Source organism: Hypanus sabinus, chromosome 26 (assembly GCF_030144855.1).
Source record: "Hypanus sabinus isolate sHypSab1 chromosome 26, sHypSab1.hap1, whole genome shotgun sequence".
Lineage (NCBI taxonomy): Eukaryota > Metazoa > Chordata > Chondrichthyes > Myliobatiformes > Dasyatidae > Hypanus > Hypanus sabinus.
Window position 1 is genome coordinate 12669078 of NC_082731.1, and position 24811 is coordinate 12693888.

General features: G+C 56.1%; 2 protein-coding genes across 18 annotated transcripts in view; both read left to right on the plus strand.

Moving 5' to 3' along the window:
- The window catches only part of LOC132381630 (gastrula zinc finger protein XlCGF17.1-like), a 36610-nt gene extending 13139 nt beyond the window's left edge, over positions 1-23471 (plus strand). For 6 of the 17 annotated variants that reach the window (XR_009508086.1, XR_009508085.1, XR_009508088.1 and 3 more), the window contains exon 3: positions 16141-16279. Coding sequence is in view for 9 of the 17 variants with exons in the window: in XM_059951182.1 (XP_059807165.1) it covers positions 13535-13635; positions 16141-16968 (929 nt within the window). In the remaining 8 variants the exon portion in view is untranslated. Of the gene's footprint in view, positions 1-13529; positions 13874-16140 lie in introns of all 17 variants that reach the window. The other 11 variants (XM_059951182.1, XM_059951183.1, XM_059951179.1 and 8 more) reach the window with 6 other exon arrangements.
- LOC132381576 (uncharacterized) overlaps positions 16968-24811 on the plus strand; it is a 30454-nt gene continuing 22610 nt past the window's right edge. The window contains exons 1-2 of the mRNA XM_059951071.1: positions 16968-16984; positions 19855-19993. Coding sequence (XP_059807054.1) covers positions 16968-16984; positions 19855-19993 — 156 coding nt within the window. The remainder of the gene's footprint in view (positions 16985-19854; positions 19994-24811) is intronic.

The following is a 24811-nucleotide window of genomic DNA, read 5'->3' on the forward strand; positions in this document are numbered from 1 at the left end:
ACCCTCTGGAGCTCCTACCCCTTCCCCCCTCTCTCCTCACCCCCTTACCAGCCCATCTCCACCCTCTGGAGCTCCTCCCCCTTCCCCTCTCTCCTCACCCCCTTACCAGCCCATCTCCACCCTCTGGAGCTCCTACCCCTTCCCCCCTCTCTCCTCACCCCCTTACCAGCCCATCTCCACCCTCTGGAGCTCCTCCCCCCTTCCCCTCTCTCCTCACCCCCTTACCAGCCCATCTCCACCCTCTGGAGCTCCTACCCCTTCCCCCCTCTCTCCTCACCCCCTTACCAGCCCATCTCCACCCTCTGGAGCTCCTCCCCCTTTCCCCCCTCTCTCCTCACCCCCTTACCAGCCCATCTCCACCCTCTGGAGCTCCTCCCCCTTTCCCCTCTCTCTCCTCATCCCCTTACCAGCCCATCTCCACCCTCTGGAGCTCCTCCCCCTTCCCCCCTCTCTCCTCATCCCCTTACCAGCCCATCTCCACCCTGTGGAGCTCCTCCCCGTTCCCCTCTCTCCTCATCCCCTTACCAGCCCATCTCCACCCTCTGGAGCTACTCCCCCCTTCCCCAATCTCCTCACCCCCTTACCAGCCCATCTCCACCCTCTGGAGCTCCTCCCCCTTCCCTCTCTCTCCTCACCCCCTTACCAGCCCATCTCCACCCTCTGGAGCTCCTCCCCCTTCCCCTCTCTCCTCACCCCCTTACCAGCCCATCTCCACCCTCTGGAGCTCCTACCCCTTTCCCCCCTCTCTCCTCACCCCCTTACCAGCCCATCTCCACCCTCTGGTGCTCCTCCCCCTCCCTCTCTCCTCACCCCCTTACCAGCCCATCTCCACCCTCTGGAGCTCCTCCCCCTTCCCCCCTCTCTCCTCACCCCCTTACCAGCCCATCTCCACCCTCTGGAGCTCCTCCCCCTTCCCCTCTCTCCTCACCCCCTTACCAGCCCATCTCCACCCTCTGGAGCTCCTCCCCCTTCCCCCCTCCCTCCTCACCCCCTTACCAGCCCATCACCCTCTGGAGCTCCTCCCCCTTCCCCCCTCTCTCCTCACCCCCTTACCAGCCCATCTCCACCCTCTGGAGCTCCTCCCCCTTCCCCTCTCTCCTCATCCCCTTACCAGCCCATCTCCACCCTCTGGAGCTCCTCCCCCTTCCCCTCTCTCCTCACCCCCTTACCAGCCCATCTCCACCCTCTGGAGCTCCTCCCCCTTTCCCCTCTCTCTCCTCACCCCCTTACCAGCCCATCTCCACCCTCTGGAGCTCCTCCCCCTTTCCCCCCTCTCTCCTCACCCCCTTACCAGCCCATCTCCACCCTCTGGAGCTCATCCCCCTTCCCCTCTCTCCTCACCCCTTTACCAGCCCATCTCCACCCTCTGGAGCTCCTACCCCTTCCCCCCTCTCTCCTCACCCCCTTACCAGCCCATCTCCACCCTCTGGAGCTCCTCCCCCTTCCCCTCTCTCCTCACCCCCTTACCAGCCCATCTCCACCCTCTGGAGCTCCTACCCCTTCCCCCCTCTCTCCTCACCCCCTTACCAGCCCATCTCCACCCTCTGGAGCTCCTACCCCTTCCCTCCTCTCTCCTCATCCCCTTACCAGCCCATCTCCACCCTCTGGAGCTCCTCCCCCTTCCCCTCTCTCCTCATCCCCTTACCAGCCCATCTCCACCCTCTGGAGCTACTCCCCCCTTCCCCAATCTCCTCACCCCCTTACCAGCCCATCTCCACCCTCTGGAGCTCCTCCCCCTTCCCCCCTCTCTCCTCACCCCCTTACCAGCCCATCTCCACCCTCTGGAGCTCCTCCCCCTTCCCCTCTCTCCTCACCCCCTTACCAGCCCATCTCCACCCTCTGGAGCTCCTCCCCCTTTCCCCCCTCTCTCCTCATCCCCTTACCAGCCCATCTCCACCCTCTGGAGCTCCTCCCCCTTTCCCCCCCTCTCTCCTCACCCCCTTACCAGCCCATCTCCACCCTCTGGAGCTCCTCCCCCTCCCTCTCTCCTCACCCCCTTACCAGCCCATCTCCACCCTCTGGAGCTCCTCCCCCTTCCCCCCTCTCTCCTCACCCCCTTACCAGCCCATCTCCACCCTCTGGAGCTCCTCCCCCTTCCCCTCTCTCCTCACCCCCTTACCAGCCCATCTCCACCCTCTGGAGCTCCTCCCCCTTCCCCTCTCTCCTCACCCCCTTACCAGCCCATCGCCACCCTCTGGAGCTCCTCCCCCTTTCCCCCCCCTCTCCTCACCCCCTTACCAGCCCATCTCCCCCTCTGGAGCTCCTCCCCCTTCCCCCCTCTCTCCTCACCCCCTTATCAGCCCATCAAAACCCTCTGGAGCTCCTCCCCCTTCCCCTCTCTCCTCACCCCCTTACCAGCCCATCTCCACCCTCTGGAGCTCCTCCCCCTTTCCCCCCTCTCTCCTCACCCCCCTACCAGCCCATCTCCACCCTCTGGAGCTCCTCCCCCTTCCCCTCTCTCCACACCCCTTTACCAGCCCATCTCCACCCTCTGGAGCTCCTACCCCTTCCCCCCTCTCTCCTCACCCCCTTACCAGCCCATCTCCACCCTCTGGAGCTCCTCCCCCTTCCCCTCTCTCCTCACCCCCTTACCAGCCCATCTCCACCCTCTGGAGCTCCTACCCCTTCCCCCCTCTCTCCTCACCCACTTACCAGCCCATCTCCACCCTCTGGAGCTCCTCCCCCTTTCCCCTCTCTCTCCTCATCCCCTTACCAGCCCATCTCCACCCTCTGGAGCTCCTCCCCCTTCCCTCCTCTCTCCTCATCCCCTTACCAGCCCATCTCCACCCTCTGGAGCTCCTCCCCCTTCCCCTCTCTCCTCATCCCCTTACCAGCCCATCTCCACCCTCTGGAGCTACTCCCCCCTTCCCCAATCTCCTCACCCCCTTACCAGCCCATCTCCACCCTCTGGAGCTCCTCCCCCTTCCCCCCTCTCTCCTCACCCCCTTACCAGCCCATCTCCACCCTCTGGAGCTCCTCCCCCTTCCCCTCTCTCCTCACCCCCTTACCAGCCCATCTCCACCCTCTGGAGCTCCTCCCCCTTTCCCCCCTCTCTCCTCATCCCCTTACCAGCCCATCTCCACCCTCTGGAGCTCCTCCCCCTTTCCCCCCTCTCTCCTCACCCCCTTACCAGCCCATCTCCACCCTCTGGAGCTCCTCCCCCTCCCTCTCTCCTCACCCCCTTACCAGCCCATCTCCACCCTCTGGAGCTCCTCCACCTTCCCCCCTCTCTCCTCACCCCCTTACCAGCCCATCTCCACCCTCTGGAGCTCCTCCCCCTTCCCCTCTCTCCTCACCCCCTTACCAGCCCATCTCCACCCTCTGGAGCTCCTCCCCCTTCCCCCCTCCCTCCTCACCCCCTTACCAGCCCATCACCCTCTGGAGCTCCTCCCCCTTCCCCCCTCTCTCCTCACCCCCTTACCAGCCCATCTCCAACCTCTGGAGCTCCTCCCCCTTCCCCTCTCTCCTCATCCCCTTACCAGCCCATCTCCACCCTCTGGAGCTCCTCCCCCTTCCCCTCTCTCCTCACCCCCTTACCAGCCCATCTCCACCCTCTGGAGCTCCTCCCCCTTTCCCCTCTCTCTCCTCACCCCCTTACCAGCCCATCTCCACCCTCTGGAGCTCCTCCCCCTTTCCCCCCTCTCTCCTCACCCCCTTACCAGCCCATCTCCACCCTCTGGAGCTCCTCCCCCTTCCCCTCTCTCCTCACCCCTTTACCAGCCCATCTCCACCCTCTGGAGCTCCTACCCCTTCCCCCCTCTCTCCTCACCCCCTTACCAGCCCATCTCCACCCTCTGGAGCTCCTCCCCCTTCCCCTCTCTCCTCACCCCCTTACCAGCCCATCTCCACCCTCTGGAGCTCCTACCCCTTCCCCCCTCTCTCCTCACCCCCTTACCAGCCCATCTCCACCCTCTGGAGCTCCTCCCCCTTCCCCCCTCTCTCCTCATCCCCTTACCAGCCCATCTCCACCCTCTGGAGCTCCTCCCCCTTCCCCTCTCTCCTCATCCCCTTACCAGCCCATCTCCACCCTCTGGAGCTACTCCCCCCTTCCCCAATCTCCTCACCCCCTTACCAGCCCATCTCCACCCTCTGGTGCTCCTCCCCCTTCCCCCCTCTCTCCTCACCCCCTTACCAGCCCATCTCCACCCTCTGGAGCTCCTCCCCCTTCCCCTCTCTCCTCACCCCCTTACCAGCCCATCTCCACCCTCTGGAGCTACTCCCCCTTTCCCCCCTCTCTCCTCATCCCCTTACCAGCCCATCTCCACCCTCTGGAGCTCCTCCCCCTTTCCCCCCCTCTCTCCTCACCCCCTTACCAGCCCATCTCCACCCTCTGGAGCTCCTCCTCCTCCCTCTCTCCTCACCCCCTTACCAGCCCATCTCCACCCTCTGGAGCTGCTCCCCCTTCCCCCCTCTCTCCTCACCCCCTTACCAGCCCATCTCCACCCTCTGGAGCTCCTCCCCCTTCCCCTCTCTCCTCACCCCCTTACCAGCCCATCTCCACCCTCTGGAGCTCCTCCCCCTTCCCCTCTCTCCTCACCCCCTTACCAGCCCATCGCCACCCTCTGGAGCTCCTCCCCCTTCCCCCCTCTCTCCTCACCCCCTTACCAGCCCATCTCCACCCTCTGGAGCTCCTCCCCCTTCCCCTCTCTCCTCATCCCCTTACCAGCCCATCTCCACCCTCTGGAGCTCCTCCCCCTTCCCCTCTCTCCTCACCCCCTTACCAGCCCATCTCCACCCTCTGGAGCTCCTCCCCCTTCCCCTCTCTCCTCACCCCCTTACCAGCCCATCTCCACCCTCTGGAGCTCCTACCCCTTCCCCCCTCTCTCCTCACCCCCTTACCAGCCCATCTCCACCCTCTGGAGCTCCTCCCCCTTTCCCCTCTCTCTCCTCATCCCCTTACCAGCCCATCTCCACCCTCTGGAGCTCCTCCCCCTTCCCCCCTCTCTCCTCATCCCCTTACCAGCCCATCTCCACCCTCTGGAGCTCCTCCCCCTTCCCCTCTCTCCTCATCCCCTTACCAGCCCATCTCCACCCTCTGGAGCTACTCCCCCCTTCCCCAATCTCCTCACCCCCTTACCAGCCCATCTCCACCCTCTGGAGCTCCTCCCCCTTCCCCCCTCTCTCCTCACCCCCTTACCAGCCCATCTCCACCCTCTGGAGCTCCTCCCCCTTCCCCTCTCTCCTCACCCCCTTACCAGCCCATCTCCACCCTCTGGAGCTCCTCCCCCTTTCCCCCCTCTCTCCTCATCCCCTTACCAGCCCATCTCCACCCTCTGGAGCTCCTACCCCTTTCCCCCCTCTCTCCTCACCCCCTTACCAGCCCATCTCCACCCTCTGGAGCTCCTCCCCCTCCCTCTCTCCTCACCCCCTTACCAGCCCATCTCCACCCTCTGGAGCTCCTCCCCCTTCCCCCCTCTCTCCTCACCCCCTTACCAGCCCATCTCCACCCTCTGGAGCTCCTCCCCCTTCCCCTCTCTCCTCACCCCCTTACCAGCCCATCTCCACCCTCTGGAGCTCCTCCCCCTTCCCCCCTCCCTCCTCACCCCCTTACCAGCCCATCACCCTCTGGAGCTCCTCCCCCTTCCCCCCTCTCTCCTCACCCCCTTACCAGCCCATCTCCACCCTCTGGAGCTCCTCCCCCTTCCCCTCTCTCCTCATCCCCTTACCAGCCCATCTCCACCCTCTGGAGCTCCTCCCCCTTCCCCTCTCTCCTCACCCCCTTACCAGCCCATCTCCACCCTCTGGAGCTCCTCCCCCTTTCCCCTCTCTCTCCTCACCCCCTTACCAGCCCATCTCCACCCTCTGGAGCTCCTCCCCCTTTCCCCCCTCTCTCCTCACCCCCTTACCAGCCCATCTCCACCCTCTGGAGCTCCTCCCCCTTCCCCTCTCTCCTCACCCCCTTACCAGCCCATCTCCACCCTCTGGAGCTCCTCCCCCTTCCCCCCTCTCTCCTCACCCCCTTACCAGCCCATCTCCACCCTCTGGAGCTCCTCCCCCTTCCCCTCTCTCCTCACCCCTTTACCAGCCCATCTCCACCCTCTGGAGCTCCTACCCCTTCCCCCCTCTCTCCTCACCCCCTTACCAGCCCATCTCCACCCTCTGGAGCTCCTACCCCTTCCCCCCTCTCTCCTCACCCCCTTACCAGCCCATCTCCACCCTCTGAGCTACTCCCCCCTTCCCCTCTCTCCTCACCCCCTTACCAGCCCATCTCCACCCTCTGGAGCTCCTCCCCCTTCCCCCCTCTCTCCTCACCCCCTTACCAGCCCATCTCCACCCTCTGGAGCTCCTCCCCCTTCCCCTCTCTCCTCATCCCCTTACCAGCCCATCTCCACCCTCTGGAGCTCCTCCCCCTTCCCCTCTCTCCTCACCCCCTTACCAGCCCATCTCCACCCTCTGGAGCTCCTCCCCCTTTCCCCTCTCTCTCCTCACCCCCTTACCAGCCCATCTCCACCCTCTGGAGCTCCTCCCCCTTTCCCCCCTCTCTCCTCACCCCCTTACCAGCCCATCTCCACCCTCTGGAGCTCCTCCCCCTTCCCCTCTCTCCTCACCCCCTTACCAGCCCATCTCCACCCTCTGGAGCTCCTCCCCCTTCCCCCCTCTCTCCTCACCCCCTTACCAGCCCATCTCCACCCTCTGGAGCTCCTCCCCCTTCCCCTCTCTCCTCACCCCTTTACCAGCCCATCTCCACCCTCTGGAGCTCCTACCCCTTCCCCCCTCTCTCCTCACCCCCTTACCAGCCCATCTCCACCCTCTGGAGCTACTCCCCCCTTCCCCTCTCTCCTCACCCCCTTACCAGCCCATCTCCACCCTCTGGAGCTCCTACCCCTTCCCCCCTCTCTCCTCACCCCCTTACCAGCCCATCTCCACCCTCTGGAGCTCCTACCCCTTCCCCCTCTCTCCTCACCCCCTTACCAGCCCATCTCCACCCTCTGGAGCTACTCCCCCCTTCCCCTCTCTCCTCACCCCCTTACCAGCCCATCTCCACCCTCTGGAGCTCCTACCCCTTCCCCCCTCTCTCCTCACCCCCTTACCAGCCCATCTCCACCCTCTGGAGCTCCTCCCCCTTTCCCCCCACTCTCCTCACCCCCTTACCAGCCCATCTCCACCCTCTGGAGCTCCTCCCCCTTCCCCCCTCTCTCCTCATCCCCTTACCAGCCCATCTCCACCCTCTGGAGCTCCTCCCCCTTCCCCCCTCTCTCCTCACCCCCTTACCAGCCCATCTCCACCCTCTGGAGCTCCTCCCCCTTCCCCTCTCTCCTCACCCCCCTTACCAGCCCATCTCCACCCTCTGGAGCTCCTCCCCCTTTCCCCCCTCTCTCCTCATCCCCTTACCAGCCCATCTCCACCCTCTGGAGCTCCTACCCCTTTCCCCCCTCTCTCCTCACCCCCCTTACCAGCCCATCTCCACCCTCTGGAGCTCCTCCCCCTCCCTCTCTCCTCACCCCCTTACCAGCCCATCTCCACCCTCTGGAGCTCCTCCCCCTTCCCCCCTCTCTCCTCACCCCCTTACCAGCCCATCTCCACCCTCTGGAGCTCCTCCCCCTTCCCCTCTCTCCTCATCCCCTTACCAGCCCATCTCCACCCTCTGGAGCTCCTCCCCCTTCCCCTCTCTCCTCACCCCCTTACCAGCCCATCTCCACCCTCTGGAGCTCCTCCCCCTTTCCCCTCTCTCTCCTCACCCCCTTACCAGCCCATCTCCACCCTCTGGAGCTCCTCCCCCTTTCCCCCCTCTCTCCTCACCCCCTTACCAGCCCATCTCCACCCTCTGGAGCTCCTCCCCCTTCCCCTCTCTCCTCACCCCTTTACCAGCCCATCTCCACCCTCTGGAGCTCCTACCCCTTCCCCCCTCTCTCCTCACCCCCTTACCAGCCCATCTCCACCCTCTGGAGCTCCTCCCCCTTCCCCTCTCTCCTCACCCCCTTACCAGCCCATCTCCACCCTCTGGAGCTCCTACCCCTTCCCCCCTCTCTCCTCACCCCCTTACCAGCCCATCTCCACCCTCTGGAGCTCCTCCCCCCTTCCCCTCTCTCCTCACCCCCTTACCAGCCCATCTCCACCCTCTGGAGCTCCTACCCCTTCCCCCCTCTCTCCTCACCCCCTTACCAGCCCATCTCCACCCTCTGGAGCTCCTCCCCCTTTCCCCCCTCTCTCCTCACCCCCTTACCAGCCCATCTCCACCCTCTGGAGCTCCTCCCCCTTTCCCCTCTCTCTCCTCATCCCCTTACCAGCCCATCTCCACCCTCTGGAGCTCCTCCCCCTTCCCCCCTCTCTCCTCATCCCCTTACCAGCCCATCTCCACCCTGTGGAGCTCCTCCCCGTTCCCCTCTCTCCTCATCCCCTTACCAGCCCATCTCCACCCTCTGGAGCTACTCCCCCCTTCCCCAATCTCCTCACCCCCTTACCAGCCCATCTCCACCCTCTGGAGCTCCTCCCCCTTCCCTCTCTCTCCTCACCCCCTTACCAGCCCATCTCCACCCTCTGGAGCTCCTCCCCCCTTCCCCTCTCTCCTCACCCCCTTACCAGCCCATCTCCACCCTCTGGAGCTCCTACCCCTTTCCCCCCTCTCTCCTCACCCCCTTACCAGCCCATCTCCACCCTCTGGAGCTCCTCCCCCTCCCTCTCTCCTCACCCCCTTACCAGCCCATCTCCACCCTCTGGAGCTCCTCCCCCTTCCCCCCTCTCTCCTCACCCCCTTACCAGCCCATCTCCACCCTCTGGAGCTCCTCCCCCTTCCCCCCTCCCTCCTCACCCCCTTACCAGCCCATCACCCTCTGGAGCTCCTCCCCCTTCCCCCCTCTCTCCTCACCCCCTTACCAGCCCATCTCCACCCTCTGGAGCTCCTCCCCCTTCCCCTCTCTCCTCATCCCCTTACCAGCCCATCTCCACCCTCTGGAGCTCCTCCCCCTTCCCCTCTCTCCTCACCCCCTTACCAGCCCATCTCCACCCTCTGGAGCTCCTCCCCCTTTCCCCTCTCTCTCCTCACCCCCTTACCAGCCCATCTCCACCCTCTGGAGCTCCTCCCCCTTTCCCCCCTCTCTCCTCACCCCCTTACCAGCCCATCTCCACCCTCTGGAGCTCCTCCCCCTTCCCCTCTCTCCTCACCCCTTTACCAGCCCATCTCCACCCTCTGGAGCTCCTACCCCTTCCCCCCTCTCTCCTCACCCCCTTACCAGCCCATCTCCACCCTCTGGAGCTCCTCCCCCTTCCCCTCTCTCCTCACCCCCCTTACCAGCCCATCTCCACCCTCTGGAGCTCCTACCCCTTCCCCCCTCTCTCCTCACCCCCTTACCAGCCCATCTCCACCCTCTGGAGCTCCTACCCCTTCCCTCCTCTCTCCTCATCCCCTTACCAGCCCATCTCCACCCTCTGGAGCTCCTCCCCCTTCCCCTCTCTCCTCATCCCCTTACCAGCCCATCTCCACCCTCTGGAGCTACTCCCCCCTTCCCCAATCTCCTCACCCCCTTACCAGCCCATCTCCACCCTCTGGAGCTCCTCCCCCTTCCCCCCTCTCTCCTCACCCCCTTACCAGCCCATCTCCACCCTCTGGAGCTCCTCCCCCTTCCCCTCTCTCCTCACCCCCTTACCAGCCCATCTCCACCCTCTGGAGCTCCTCCCCCTTTCCCCCCTCTCTCCTCATCCCCTTACCAGCCCATCTCCACCCTCTGGAGCTCCTCCCCCTTTCCCCCCCTCTCTCCTCACCCCCTTACCAGCCCATCTCCACCCTCTGGAGCTCCTCCCCCTCCCTCTCTCCTCACCCCCTTACCAGCCCATCTCCACCCTCTGGAGCTCCTCCCCCTTCCCCCCTCTCTCCTCACCCCCTTACCAGCCCATCTCCACCCTCTGGAGCTCCTCCCCCTTCCCCTCTCTCCTCACCCCCTTACCAGCCCATCTCCACCCTCTGGAGCTCCTCCCCCTTCCCCTCTCTCCTCACCCCCTTACCAGCCCATCGCCACCCTCTGGAGCTCCTCCCCCTTTCCCCCTCTCTCCTCACCCCCTTACCAGCCCATCTCCACCCTCTGGAGCTCCTCCCCCTTCCCCTCTCTCCTCACCCCTTTACCAGCCCATCTCCACCCTCTGGAGCTCCTACCCCTTCCCACCTCTCTCCTCACCCCCTTACCAGCCCATCTCCACCCTCTGGAGCTCCTCCCCCTTCCCCTCTCTCCTCACCCCCTTACCAGCCCATCTCCACCCTCTGGAGCTCCTACCCCTTCCCCCCTCTCTCCTCACCCCCTTACCAGCCCATCTCCACCCTCTGGAGCTCCTCCCCCCTTCCCCTCTCTCCTCACCCCCTTACCAGCCCATCTCCACCCTCTGGAGCTCCTACCCCTTCCCCCCTCTCTCCTCACCCCCTTACCAGCCCATCTCCACCCTCTGGAGCTCCTCCCCCTTTCCCCCCTCTCTCCTCACCCCCTTACCAGCCCATCTCCACCCTCTGGAGCTCCTCCCCCTTTCCCCTCTCTCTCCTCATCCCCTTACCAGCCCATCTCCACCCTCTGGAGCTCCTCCCCCTTCCCCCCTCTCTCCTCATCCCCTTACCAGCCCATCTCCACCCTCTGGAGCTCCTCCCCCTTCCCCTCTCTCCTCATCCCCTTACCAGCCCATCTCCACCCTCTGGAGCTACTCCCCCCTTCCCCAATCTCCTCACCCCCTTACCAGCCCATCTCCACCCTCTGGAGCTCCTCCCCCTTCCCCCCTCTCTCCTCACCCCCTTACCAGCCCATCTCCACCCTCTGGAGCTCCTCCCCCTTCCCCTCTCTCCTCACCCCCTTACCAGCCCATCTCCACCCTCTGGAGCTCCTACCCCTTTCCCCCCTCTCTCCTCACCCCCTTACCAGCCCATCTCCACCCTCTGGAGCTCCTCCCCCTCCCTCTCTCCTCACCCCCTTACCAGCCCATCTCCACCCTCTGGAGCTCCTCCCCCTTCCCCCCTCTCTCCTCACCCCCTTACCAGCCCATCTCCACCCTCTGGAGCTCCTCCCCCTTCCCCTCTCTCCTCACCCCCTTACCAGCCCATCTCCACCCTCTGGAGCTCCTCCCCCTTCCCCCCTCCCTCCTCACCCCCTTACCAGCCCATCACCCTCTGGAGCTCCTCCCCCTTCCCCCCTCTCTCCTCACCCCCTTACCAGCCCATCTCCACCCTCTGGAGCTCCTCCCCCTTCCCCTCTCTCCTCATCCCCTTACCAGCCCATCTCCACCCTCTGGAGCTCCTCCCCCTTCCCCTCTCTCCTCACCCCCTTACCAGCCCATCTCCACCCTCTGGAGCTCCTCCCCCTTTCCCCTCTCTCTCCTCACCCCCTTACCAGCCCATCTCCACCCTCTGGAGCTCCTCCCCCTTTCCCCCCTCTCTCCTCACCCCCTTACCAGCCCATCTCCACCCTCTGGAGCTCCTCCCCCTTCCCCCCTCTCTCCTCACCCCCTTACCAGCCCATCTCCACCCTCTGGAGCTCCTCCCCCTTCCCCCCTCTCTCCTCACCCCCTTACCAGCCCATCTCCACCCTCTGGAGCTCCTCCCCCTTTCCCCCCTCTCTCCTCATCCCCTTACCAGCCCATCTCCACCCTCTGGAGCTCCTCCCCCTTTCCCCCCCTCTCTCCTCACCCCCTTACCAGCCCATCTCCACCCTCTGGAGCTCCTCCCCCTCCCTCTCTCCTCACCCCCTTACCAGCCCATCTCCACCCTCTGGAGCTCCTCCCCCTTCCCCCCTCTCTCCTCACCCCCTTACCAGCCCAACTCCACCCTCTGGAGCTCCTCCCCCTTCCCCTCTCTCCTCACCCCCTTACCAGCCCATCTCCACCCTCTGGAGCTCCTCCCCCTTCCCCTCTCTCCTCACCCCCTTACCAGCCCATCGCCACCCTCTGGAGCTCCTCCCCCTTCCCCCCTCTCTCCTCACCCCCTTACCAGCCCATCTCCACCCTCTGGAGCTCCTCCCCCTTCCCCTCTCTCCTCATCCCCTTACCAGCCCATCTCCACCCTCTGGAGCTCCTCCCCCTTCCCCTCTCTCCTCACCCCCTTACCAGCCCATCTCCACCCTCTGGAGCTCCTCCCCCTTCCCCTCTCCCCTCACCCCCTTACCAGCCCATCTCCACCCTCTGGAGCTCCTCCCCCTTCCCCTCTCTCCTCATCCCCTTACCAGCCCATCTCCACCCTCTGGAGCTCCTCCCCCTTTCCCCTTTCTCTCCTCACCCCCTTACCAGCCCATCTCCACCCTCTGGAGCTCCTCCCCCTTCCCCCCTCTCTCCTCACCCCCTTACCAGCCCATCTCCACCCTCTGGTGCTCCTCCCCCTTCCCCTCTCTCTCCTCACCCCCTTACCAGCCCATCTCCACCCTCTGGAGCTCCTCCCCCTGCCCCTCTCTCCTCATCCCCTTACCAGCCCATCGCCACCCTCTGGAGCTCCTCCCCCTTTTCTTTCTTCTATGGCCTTCTGTTCTCTCCTATCAGATTTTCCCTTTCCAGTCCTCTACTTCTTTCATCGATCGACCCCCCAGCTCTTTACTTCACCCCTCCCCATCTCAGTTTCACGTATCACAGTGTGTTTCTCCCTCCCCTCCCCACCTGCTAACTCTGACTCCTCATCTATATTTCTCCAGTCCTGCCAAAAGGTTTCAGCCCGAAACGTTGACTGCACACTGTCCCATAGATGCTGCCTGGCCTGCTGAGCTCCTCCAGCATTTTGTTTGTGTTGCTCGGATTTCTAGAATCTGCAGATTTTCTCTTGTTTGTTATCTGCTGAATCTGTGCAGGTAGAGCTTAGAAATACAAAGCTGGTGATCGTTTCCATAGGATTGTAGTGATTCTGCTTTCCCCTCCACCTATAGCTGGGGGGAACTAGATGAGGAAACAGGTAAGGAGATAGGTAGGCATAGGAATAATATACTTGTAACAGTAGGTCATTTTGATTTTCCTAGAATTAACTGGGACTGCCATCGTGCTAAGGGGTGGAGTTTGTTTTGGGAAGTTTTCTGAAGCACTATGTAGAAACCCTTCTGGAGAAGGAGCTGCACTGCTGGGAAATGAAGCCGGACTCGCGGTAACGGCTGGGAAATGATGGGAGAGTACTTTGGGACTAGTCATCGGAATTCTCTCACTTTCAAAGCTGGTATGGGAAATCTTAGGACTAGTCCACGTTGGTGGAAATTGGGGAGCGAAAGCTAGTTTTGACTAGGAATTTTGGTGAGTGAGGGAGTCGATTAGAATGCAAAAAGGTATCCTTGAGTTATCCCCCGCTGCCTGTACAGAGTTCGTAAGTTATCCCTGATACCATGTGGGATTCCTCCCACAGTCCACAGATGTCCTGGCTGGTAGGCTAATTAGTAAATTGCAACACGATTAGGCTAGTAAATTGGGGGTTGCCCAGCAGTGCGGCTTTAAGGGTTGTGCACTGGCATCTCAATAAGTAAATAAAGCGAAGGCTTTGTAAAGTGAGATGGGAGGAGCTCAGGGCCAACAGGTTCCTGTTAGAATGAAGGACGAGAGAGCGGTGGCAGAGCGGGCGAGATTGTTCATGTGGACTCCTCATCTGTATTTACAAGGACAGGACGTGGAAGTAGTGAGTTCCTGGACATTCAGGAGCAAATCTGCGATACAGAGGAGGAGATGTTGGAGGCCTTAAAGGAGAAATCCCTGAAGCCCAGCCAGGTGCGTCCCGGGATCTTCCAGGAAGCAAGCGAGGAGATTCCGACAGTCTTGGCAGAGACTTTTATACTTCCTGAGCCATGTGAGACATTCTGGAAGTCCAGAGGATGACTAACATTGTGCAGTCGGTCAAGAAGGACTGCAAGGCTAAACCCGGGAATTCCAGGCCGGTGAGGGATATGGCAGTGGTGGGAAAGTTCCTGGGACAGATTCCAGGATTTTTTTTTTTGCATTTGGAAAGGTAAGGACCGACTGGGGATAGTCAGCAGTGCTTTGTGCGTGGGAAGGTATGCATCCAGTCTGAGACGTGTGAGGTAGTGGCTGAGAGGATTGACGGGGCTTGTTCTCCCTGTACTCGGCAAAGCCTTTGAGAAGGTTCCACGCGACAGGCTGGCCCAGAAGGTTAGGGGATCCAGAGTGAGTTAGCAAACTGAGTGCGGAACTGGCTGAGAGGAAAGGGTCGGAGAGCGGTGTGGAAGGTTGCTTTTCAGAATTGAGAGGCCTGAGGTCAGTGCTGTGCTGTGGGGATCTGCTCTGGGTCCCCTGTTGCTTGCCCATAGCTATTAATGAGAACATGGGTGGCGTGATTAGTAAGTTTGCAGATGACTCCAACATTGATGGTACAGTACTGTGCACGAATCTTAGGTGCATATATACAGCTAGGTACCTAAGATTTTTGCACAGCACTGTAGTAATCTTATGTATTGCACAATACTGTAGTAATCTTGTGTATTGCACAGTACTGCTGCTGTAAAAAAAAAACAAATTTCATGACGTATGTGAGTGATGATGAACCTGATTCCGATATGGGTCTCTGTTGTGGACTGAGCTTGGGAAGGAGACAGGGAATCGTGGTAGCACACACAAAGTGCTGGAGGAACTCCGCAGGCCAGATGAAGGGTCCCAGCCCAAAATGCCGACTGTTTACCCTTTCCCACAGATGCTGCCCAGCCTGCTGAGTTCCTCCAGCACTTTGTGTGAATCATGGTTAGGAGAGGGGGAGTGAGCGGGAGGCACCAGGGAGACATTCTGTAGTGATCAAACAACCAATGGTCATGACCTTTCCTGGTGGCTCAGGGTTGGGCATCTCTGTATTAGCGCCAGCCCCCACCACCGTGCCTGGCATTCCTTCTCTGCCACCTGTCCCACACCCCTGCCACAATGCTCCAGCCTTGCCATTCCCAACACCCTTCGCTCCCACCAGATTTACAAGCTCGCTCTCCGCTGTTAGGCTCCCGGGCTTTATATACGAGCCGGCGACTGCAGCACAGTACTGCATTTCGGAAAGTGAAGGTTTCTGCCGTCAAAAACTGGGTAGTGATCAACTGGGGAAGCGGGCAAGGAGGTGGCAGATGGAATGCAACTCAGGCAAACGTGAAGGCATTTGGCAAGTTCCACTGGTGCAGGATGTACTGGGGAGTGTTGTTGGACAAAGATGCTTTGGTATACAAGGAAATGAGAACATTGGTAGATAGGAAGGGGAGGAAGGCATTTGGCACATTTCCCTTCATCGGTTGAGGCATTTAGTACAAGTGTTGCAACATCACGTTGTTTGGGCCATCCTTAGGGGTATAGTGTGTGGTTCTGGTCACCCAGCGACAGGAAGGAAGGATTTAAAATGGAGAGAGCACAGGAAAGGTTCACAAGGATGATGGGGGCAGCAAAGGTCTTGACTTATCAGGGTATGCTGGAGTGAGGGAAGTGTAGAAAATTGTAGAAAAGGGACACAGAGCCTGCTTCCGATGATAGGGGAGTCCGAAATCAGAGAGCAAATGCTGAGAGGGAGAGCTACAGGGGATCTGAGCAACACAATTTTCACACCAGGAGCAGTTGGTGGAAGCAAGGACAGTAACAACATTTTTTGAGGAATATGGAGAGGTCCCTGAATTCCATTGAGTTATACGGAGTCACGAGGTTCTGCAGATGCTGCAAATCCAGGGCAAAATAGCAGAAGGAACCCAGTGGGTCGGGCAGCTTCTGTGCCGAGGAATATATAGTTGACATTCTGGGTTGAGAGCCTTCAAGAGGACTGGAAGGCAGTGGGGCTGAAGACAGAATAAGAAGGTGGGAGAGGGGACGGAGTACAAGCTGGCAGGTGTTAGGTGAGCTCTGGCCAGGGGGAAGGGGGATGAAGCAAGAAGCTGGCAGGTGGAAAAGGTAAAGGGTGGGCGTGGAAGGTATCTGACAGGAGAGGAGAGTGGGCCTTGGGAGAAAGGGAAGGGTGAGGAGCACCACAGGGAGGTGATGGGCAGGTGAGAAGAAGGGAAGGAGTAAGAGGGGAGTTAGAATGGAAGAAGGGAGGAGGAGAAATCACAGAAACAGAGAAATCGATGTTCATGGCAGCAAGGGGGAATTATGGGATTACTGCAGGCCTGGGTTTCGGTTAGCTAGGCATATGGATCAGCACAGATGCATTGGGCCAAGGGGCCAGTTTTAAGCTGTAGGGCTATGTCTGAGTGTATTCCAGCGGTTATGTCACCTGATGTAACATCTCTGCACTCACCACAGGGGGAACTGGTGCATGTGTTCTGCTGGAGAAGAGGCTTCACTTGGCCATCCACGCTGGAGAGGCTGAAAGAGCAGAAACCGTATCAATGTGGGGACTGCGGGAAGGCGTTCAGCTACCCGTCCCAGCTGGAGGTTCACCGCCGCACCCACACCGGGGAGAGGCCGTTCCCCTGCACCGTGTGCAAGAAGGGGTTCGCCCAGTCCTCGGCCCTGCTGACCCACCAGCGGGTCCACACCGGCGAGAGGCCGTTCACCTGCTCCGCCTGCGGGAAAGGCTTCACCCACTCCTCGCATCTGGTCAGGCACCGGCGAAGCCACACCGGGGAGAGGCCGTTCCCCTGCCCTGTCTGCGGGAAGGGCTTCACCCAGTCGTCCCACCTGCTGAAGCACCAGCGGGTTCACACCGAGGAGAGGCCGTTCGGTTGTCCGGACTGCGGCAAAAGCTTCAAGAGTCCCGCGGAGGTGCGGATCCACCGGCAGACCCACACCGGCGAGAGACCCTTTGGGTGCTCGCACTGCGGCAAGTGCTTTGGGCAGTCCAGTGACCTCCTGAAACACCAGACCGTCCACACCGGGGAGAGGCCCTTCACCTGCTCCGAGTGCAGGAAGGGATTCACCCGCTCATCCCACCTGCTGAAGCACCACTGCAGCCGGAGTGACGAGAGGTGCTTCACCTGCTCCGAGTGCGGGAGGAGTTTCAGGAGGTACGCGGAAAGGACGAAGCACCAGCTGGTGCACACCGGGGAGAGGCCCTTCAGCTGCGCCGTGTGCGGGAGGGGATTCACGCAGGCCTTCCTCCTGCTCAGGCACCAGCGCGTCCACAAGTGATGGCGGTGCCGCCACGGTTAGTAAAGCCCGACAAGGAGCCGGAGTGTGTTCACGGTGGCAGTCACAGTTGGTGATGCCCGGAGTGGAACCGCATCCCGGACTGGAGCTGGAGTTTGTTCTCCCTGACCGTCGCTTGAGGTGGTTGGTGATGCCCGGAGTGGAACCGCATCCCAGACTGGAGCCAGAGTTTATTCACAATGACAGTCGTTGCTGCTGGCTGGTGCTCATTGTCCTGGGCGTCAGTCAAATAAATTTTTTTGAGAGAACATTTCTGAATTAATAACTGTTCAGTGTGGCTCATGGTTGGCGGTTGTCCCTGTATGGAACACAGTTTGTGAGCTGCCCTATTAGATTAAATCGATTTAAATTTTTCTTTCACAGTAAAATCCCCTTCAATTAAAAATATGAATTTAATAAAAAATTCTAGAAATGGACACATGAGGCCGTTTGGCCCTTTGAGCCTGTTCCAGCATTTATAATTAACGTGACTGAGCCCTTGTTCCGGCTTTCTACCTATCTAACCTGATCCGTCTCACCCCAGGATCGAGCTCCCTTTTGAATATAATTCTTCTGTTTGGAGATGTTACTAACAACAGGGCGATTGGCATACAGTGGGAATCCTGAAGGGTAATTGGAATGGTTGAGAATGGAGCATCCCCAAATCACAGCCACAGCTGGAAGTGGAAGTGTTCAGGACCCCTAACCGTACGGCAGGTGGAGGGTTCTTGGGGGGGTCCAAGTCCATATCCCCCCCGAAAGTGAGCTTGCAAGGAGATAGAGTGGTAACGGGTGTGTAGAATGCTTGCCAGAGAATAAAGTGTACGGATCAGGGCGTTGTTACAGTGATGTGAAACTTTGCTCAGCTCACACGTGGAGTATCATTTGCTCTGTTGCAAGAGGGATGTGGAGGCTTTGTATGGGGCACAACAGTGGTTTACCAGGATGCTACCTGGGTCAGGCAGTGTGAGCTAGAAGGAAATTTGGTCAAACTTGGGTTGTTGTTTTGGGCGTCAAAGACTGAGGGGAGATCGGATAGAAGTTTACAAAGTTAGGAGTGGCATAGATAGGGTACAGAATCTTTTTCCCAGGGTAAAAATGTTGAATACCAGAGGGCACACAGTTACGGTGAGGGGGGAGTGTTTAAAGCGGATGGACAGAGCCCATTTTTTTAATATCACATCAAGAGTGGAATATTACCTGGAACAAGCTGCAAGGCTCTGGTGGAAGCAGAGGTGGTTAAGAGGCTTTGGGATAGACACACAAATATGCAGGCACTGGAGAGGTATGGATTATGTACGGGCAGGAGAGATTTAGTTTAATTTGACAGGGTGTCCAGTACAGACAGCGTAGGCTGAGTGGTCTGTACCTCAGCTGTACTGTTTTATTAATTGGACAGGAAGAACCGCTCGGCTAACATTTCAGACTGATGATCTTTTATCAGAGTGAGGGGGTTGGTTAATAACAAACAGACTTGAGTTCAAGGATGGGGCCTTGTCGAATCCCCCGAGGTTTCATCAGTCGTAACTGGGAGGCATTCAGTCCAAGCTGTAATCCAGTCTGGCAATGTAAACGTGGATTCTCCACATCCCTTTGTCCCTCTTCTCCCCCCCCTCCCGATCAATGGGACTTGTGGGTGGCACGGTATTGTAGTGGCTAGCACCATGCTTCACAGCACCGGTGAGTTCAATTCCTCCCACTGCCTGCAAGGAATTTGTACATTCTCCCGGTGACTGGTTTGCTACTGCAGTCTAACAACATACTGGTTAGCTGGTTAAGCGGTTGTTGTAAATTGTCACATGATTAGGCTAGGATTAAATTGGGGGATTGTTGAGCGGTGCAGCTCGAAGGGCCGGAAGTGCCAGTTCCACACTGTATCTCAATCGATAAATAAATCACAATTATCCCTTTCCCATCTCCCCTCCCTCCATCGTCCACCTCCCTCCCTGTACTGCATGCTCCACCTTCGTTTTCTGCCCTGGTGAAGGATCTTGGACTGAAATGTTAACTGTTTATTCCTCTCCATTGATGCTGCCTGACCTGCTGAGTTCCTCCAGCATTTTGTGTGTGTTTTTCTGGATTTCCAACATCTGCAGAATCTCTTGTGTTTTTGCCTTCCTTATCTGTCGGGTTCCATTACCATCAGCCCTTTGTCACAGCCCAGCTCATAACACGTCCCATTCTCTAATCCTCTCCACATCTGCCTATCAGTCCCCTCACCTGGATACACCCATCACCTCTCAGCTCATAACACGTCCCATTCTCTAATCCTCTCCACATCTGCCTATCAGTCCCCTCACCTGGATACACCCATCACCTCTCAGCTCATAACACGTCCCATTCTCTAATCCTCTCCACATCTGCCTATCAGTCCCCTCACCTGGATACACCCATCACCTCTCAGCTCATAACACGTCCCATTCTCTAATCCTCTCCACATCTGCCTATCAGTCCCCTCACCTGGATACACCCATCACCTCTCAGCTCATAACACGTCCCATTCTCTAATCCTCTCCACATCTGCCTATCAGTCCCCTCACCTGGATACACCCATCACCTCTCAGCTCATAACACGTCCCATTCTCTAATCCTCTCCACATCTGCCTATCAGTCCCTCACCTGGATCCACATCTCCCAGCTCCTGCTGCACCCCTTCCCCTCCCCTTTTAAATCTGCTGCCTCCTTCTTCTCTTTAAAGTAGATGAAGGGTCTGAGCCCCAAATGTCAACTGTCCATTTCCCTCCCCACCTCACCAAGAACCCTGTGTGTTGCTTCAAAGTTCAGCACGTGCAGCCTCCAAGATAACGACCATGTCCTCCTCCCAGCTCAGTGCATCTCATCTTGCGATGCTGCATTGTTTGACTGTACTGATGCTGTCTGTTGTTTCAGTCGATGTTTCTCGGACTGCCAGCCACCACTTGACGGTTTCCCCACACAACCCGAGGTGCGGTTTGTGGAGGCTAGCTCTGGCACTTTGGGTTTCACACCACAGCAATCCCTTAAACTGGGGCTGTCCGCTGCTTGCAAGGTTTGGTATCAGATGTGGTTTTACTGGCGCCTCTTAAATGTGAAAAGCTTTTTCGCAGTACTCAGATACTGCGAAAAAGAAACAGAAACAGAAACAGAAGTGCTGTGTGAGTTCAGACATACCCCCTGAAAGGGGGTGTGGCACGCCAAGGGTGCATTGTCCAGTGAGATGGTAAAGAGTTCACAATTGTCACGTGTCCTGATTTACAGCAAAAAGTGGTTCCATCCATGTCATCCAGACAGATCATTCTTTACATCAGTACTTCCACATCATACACGATAAAAACATGAATGTAGAAGGTAGTCATGTCGTACATCGTGTTACAGCTACAGAGAGAATGTCAGGGTCATACATCATGTTACAGTTACAGAGAGAGTATCAGGGTCATACATCATGTTACAGTTACAGAGAGAGTGTCAGTCTTACATAGTGTTACAGTGAGAATGTCAGTCTTATATCGTGTTACAGTTACAGAGAGAATGTCAGGGACATACATCATGTTACAGTTACAGAGAGAGTGTCAGGGTCATACATCGTGTTACAGTTACAGAGAGAATGTCAGGGACATACATCATGTTACAGTTACAGAGAGAATGTCAGGGTCATACATAGTGTTACAGTTACAGAGAAAGTGTCAGTTTTACATCGTGTTACAGTTACAGAGAGAATGTCAGGGTCATACATCATGTTACAGTTACAGAGAGAGTGTCAGGGTCATACATCATGTTACAAAGAGAGTGTCAGTCTTACATAGTGTTACAGTGAGAATGTCAGTCTTACATCGTGTTACAGTTACAGAGAGAATGTCAGGGTCATACATAGTGTTACAGTTACAGAGAAAGTGTCAGTCTTACATCGTGTTACAGTTACAGAGAGAATGTCAGGGTCATACATCATGTTACAGTTACAGAGAGAATGTCAGTCTTACATCGTGTTACAGTTACAGAGAAAGTGTCAGTCTTACATCGTGTTACAGTTACAGAGAGAATGTCAGGGTCATACATCATGTTACAGTTACAGAGAGAGTGTCAGGGTCATACATAGTGTTACAGTTACAGAGAGAGTGTCATAGAGTCATAATTAGTACAGCATCTAAGGACAGAATGCCATAGAGTCATAACTAGCGTTACATTACAGAGAGAGTGTCACTGATTTATGTGTGGTGTTCCAGTTACAGAGAGTATCGCAGTCACACATAGTATTACAGTTACAGACACAGTGTCATACTCTACCTATGACAGAAGACATTCTCTCTGTAACAGTAAAACTATCCTTTACACTCTATCTGAAACTGTAAAAATACACGTGACTCCAGGACACTGTCTGTAACAGTAACAATATGTACGATTCTACGCAGTCTCTCTGTAACTCTGAGTACAACTCTACATCACTCTCTCCAAAATTGTAACACTGTGTACGAATCTATAACACTCTCAGTAACTGCAACACTATGTCTCTATGATATTCTCTCTGTAATGTAACACTGCGTATGATTCTATGACACTCTCTCTGAAACTGTAACACAACTGACAACTCTGTGATGCTCTCTGTGTAACTGTAAAACCCAGTCAAACTCTATGACTCTCTCCAAAACTGTAAAACTACATATGAATCAATAAGTCTCTCTGTAACTGTAGAACTACATACAACTCAATGACGCTCTCGCTGTAATGTAACACTACATATGACTCTGACACAGTCTCCATAACTAGAACTACGTATGACTTGAAGACGCTTTCTCTTCAGCTGTAAAACTGTACTGTATGATGACATACATACTCTGTAATTCCAACACTACACTACATACACTCCATGACACTCTGTCTCTAACTATAACTCTACATATGACTATGAAACTTTCTCTGTAACTGTAACACAACGTACACTTCGAAGACAGTCTCTCTTTAATTGTAAAGGTGTGTGACTCTATGACACTCTCACTGTAACTATAACACCATGTACAACTCTATGACCGTGTACAACATAGTGTAACTGTAACACAGTATGATTCTGTTACCCTCTCCAGAACTGTAAAACTACGTATGACTCTATGGCGCTCTCTCTGTAACATAACTCGACATATGACTATGATACTGTCTCTGTAATTGTAACACAACTTTTGACTCAAAGACAGTCTCTCTTCAACTGTAAAATTATATATGACTTATGGCACTCTCTCTGTAATGAAACACTACATATGACACTCTCTAACTGTAAAACTCTGTAGGATGCTATGACACTCTCTGAAGCTGTAACACAATGTATAACTCTATGATGCTCCCTGTAACACTACATATGACTATGGACCTCTCTCTGGAACTGTAACTCGATGTATGAGACTGTGACACTCTGTAACACTATTTATGACTCTGTGACACCCTCTCTGAAATGGTAACATGAGAAAATTCTATGTAGTGTTATAAAGAGAGTGTCACAGAGTCATATGTTGTGTTACAGTTACCGAGAGTTCATCACAGAGTGGTATGTAGTGTTGCATTACAGCGAGAGTTTCATGGAGTCATGCAGAGAGTTACAGTTACAGAGAGTGTCATAGAGTTGCACATAGTTTTAAAGTTACGCAAAAAATATAAAGTTATAGGTGGTGTTACAGTTACAGGGAGAGCATCATAGATTTGTACATAGTGTTAAAGTTATAGAGAGTGTCACAGAGTTGTATGTAGTTTTACAGTGAAAGACACAGTGTCATAGAGTTGCGGTTACAGAGTGCCAGCAAGTCATACTTTGTGTTATGTTACAGAGAGAGTGTCATAGATTCATGCGTACTGTTACAGTTACAGAGAATGTGACAGTCATATATAATGTTACATTACAGAGAGAGTGTCAGAGTCGTGCATAGTGTTGCAGTTACAGAGTGCTATAGATTCATACATAATGTTACATTACAGGCAGTGTCATAGTTTCACGTAGTGTTACAGTAACAGTGTGTCACAGAGTCATCCATGGTGTTACAGTTTCAGAGAGAGTTTCACAGATTCATACATAGTGTTACAGTTACAGATGGAGTGTCATAAAGTTGTACATAGTGGTGCCTTTACAGAGAGAGAGTCAGTGTTACAATTACAGAGAATGACAGTGTCTTACATAGTGTTACAATTACAGAGAGTGTCAGCGTCCTACAGGATGTAGTGTTACAATTACAGAGAGAGTGTTATGTAGTCATATGGAGTATTACAGAGGGAATGTCATATTCATACATAGTCTTACAGTTACAGAGAGAGTGCTGTACCTAGTGTTATATTTACCGAGAGAATGTCATAGAATGGTAGTTTAAACCGAGGCTTGTTCATATGTAAATTGAGGGGTCAGGAGTTCATTTTCATCATGTGGAAGTCATTTCAGGTCTCTTATAACAGTGGGATAGAAGCTGCTCTTGTACCTGGTGACATATGTTTTCAGGCATTTGTATCCTCTGCCCTATGGGAGAGGAGAGAATAAAAAATAACCAGGTGGGAGGGGTCTTCGGTTTGTCTGCTGCTTTCCTGAAGCCACCGGAAGTGTTGATAGATGGAGTCAGCGGAGGATGAGCTGGTTTGCATGATGCCCCGGGCTGTCTTCACAACTCTCTGTCGTTTCATGAAGAGTCACATCGAACGATCATTCTACAAAGTGATAGAGCACTACAACACAAAAACAAACCATTTGGCTCTTCTAGTCTGTGCAAAACTGTTATTCTGCCTAATCTGATCGATCTGCACCTCAATGATAGTCCTCCAGGCTTCTCTTAAATAAACCACGTCAACCACGTTCACTCGTTCCACATTCACCACCCTTTGAGTGAAGAGGTTCCCCTTAAATATTTCACCTTTTACCCTAACCCAACCCCAGTGGAAACAGCCTGCTTGCATTTACCGTCATAATTTTCTCTACCGCTATCAAATCTAATCACGAGTGATAAAGATCGAATGATAAAGCAAGCAGGCTTTTTCTACAGAACTTGCTAAGATGTGAAGCATGTGGATGTTGCACTTTCAGAAGGGCGTCTGTAAAAGTTGGTGAGGGCCCTGCCAAATTTCCTCAGCCTTCTGAGGAAGAAACTGAAGAGTTCCATGGCTTCTGTCGGTAGGAGAGGGAACTTTCCCGGCATTTGGAGCGCCACTTTTCTCTGCCATTCATCTTTCTCTTTTTGAATACCAATCAGTGTTTTTTGCCCTGTTGGATTGCGTGCAGAAGTGGATTCCTATCTCACTACAGTGGCTGTGGAGGACTCTGGGACACTCCTAACGGCTGTGAAAGGATTGACAGGAGTGGAATTCCATTCCTTTTGGTGCCACGGGTCAATTCACAGAAATGAAACACCTCCCAAGTCCAGCAGCATTTGTCATGTGGAACTAAAACAAAAATGCTGGAAAAAAACAGGAGGTCGGGCAGCATCTGTGGAAATAGAAATACATCTACAACGCCCTCGGCAAAACCGAGGGGAGTGGAGAGAGAGAGAGAGAGAGTTTCAGGTTGGTTTTCACTTACAGCCAGGGTTCCCAGCCTGGGGTCCACGGACCCCTCGGTTAATGTTAAGGCTCCATAACATTAAAAAGGTGGGGAACTGCTGACTTAGAAAGAAGGTGGGAGATGGATATGTAGAATAAAGGGAATGTGTGTGATAGGATGAATAGTAGCTGTTTCTGGACTGTCGTCAGAAGGACATTAGGATTGTGGCTCTGCACAATGAGTTATTAATGGTGAAGAAGAGGGACCTGACCAATATTGAGTTGTATTTGGGATATGGAGCCTCCAAAGTGCATTTCCCTCACTGAATGAATGATCTGGGCAAAAGCTCAAGCACCATCATGACAGCAGGTG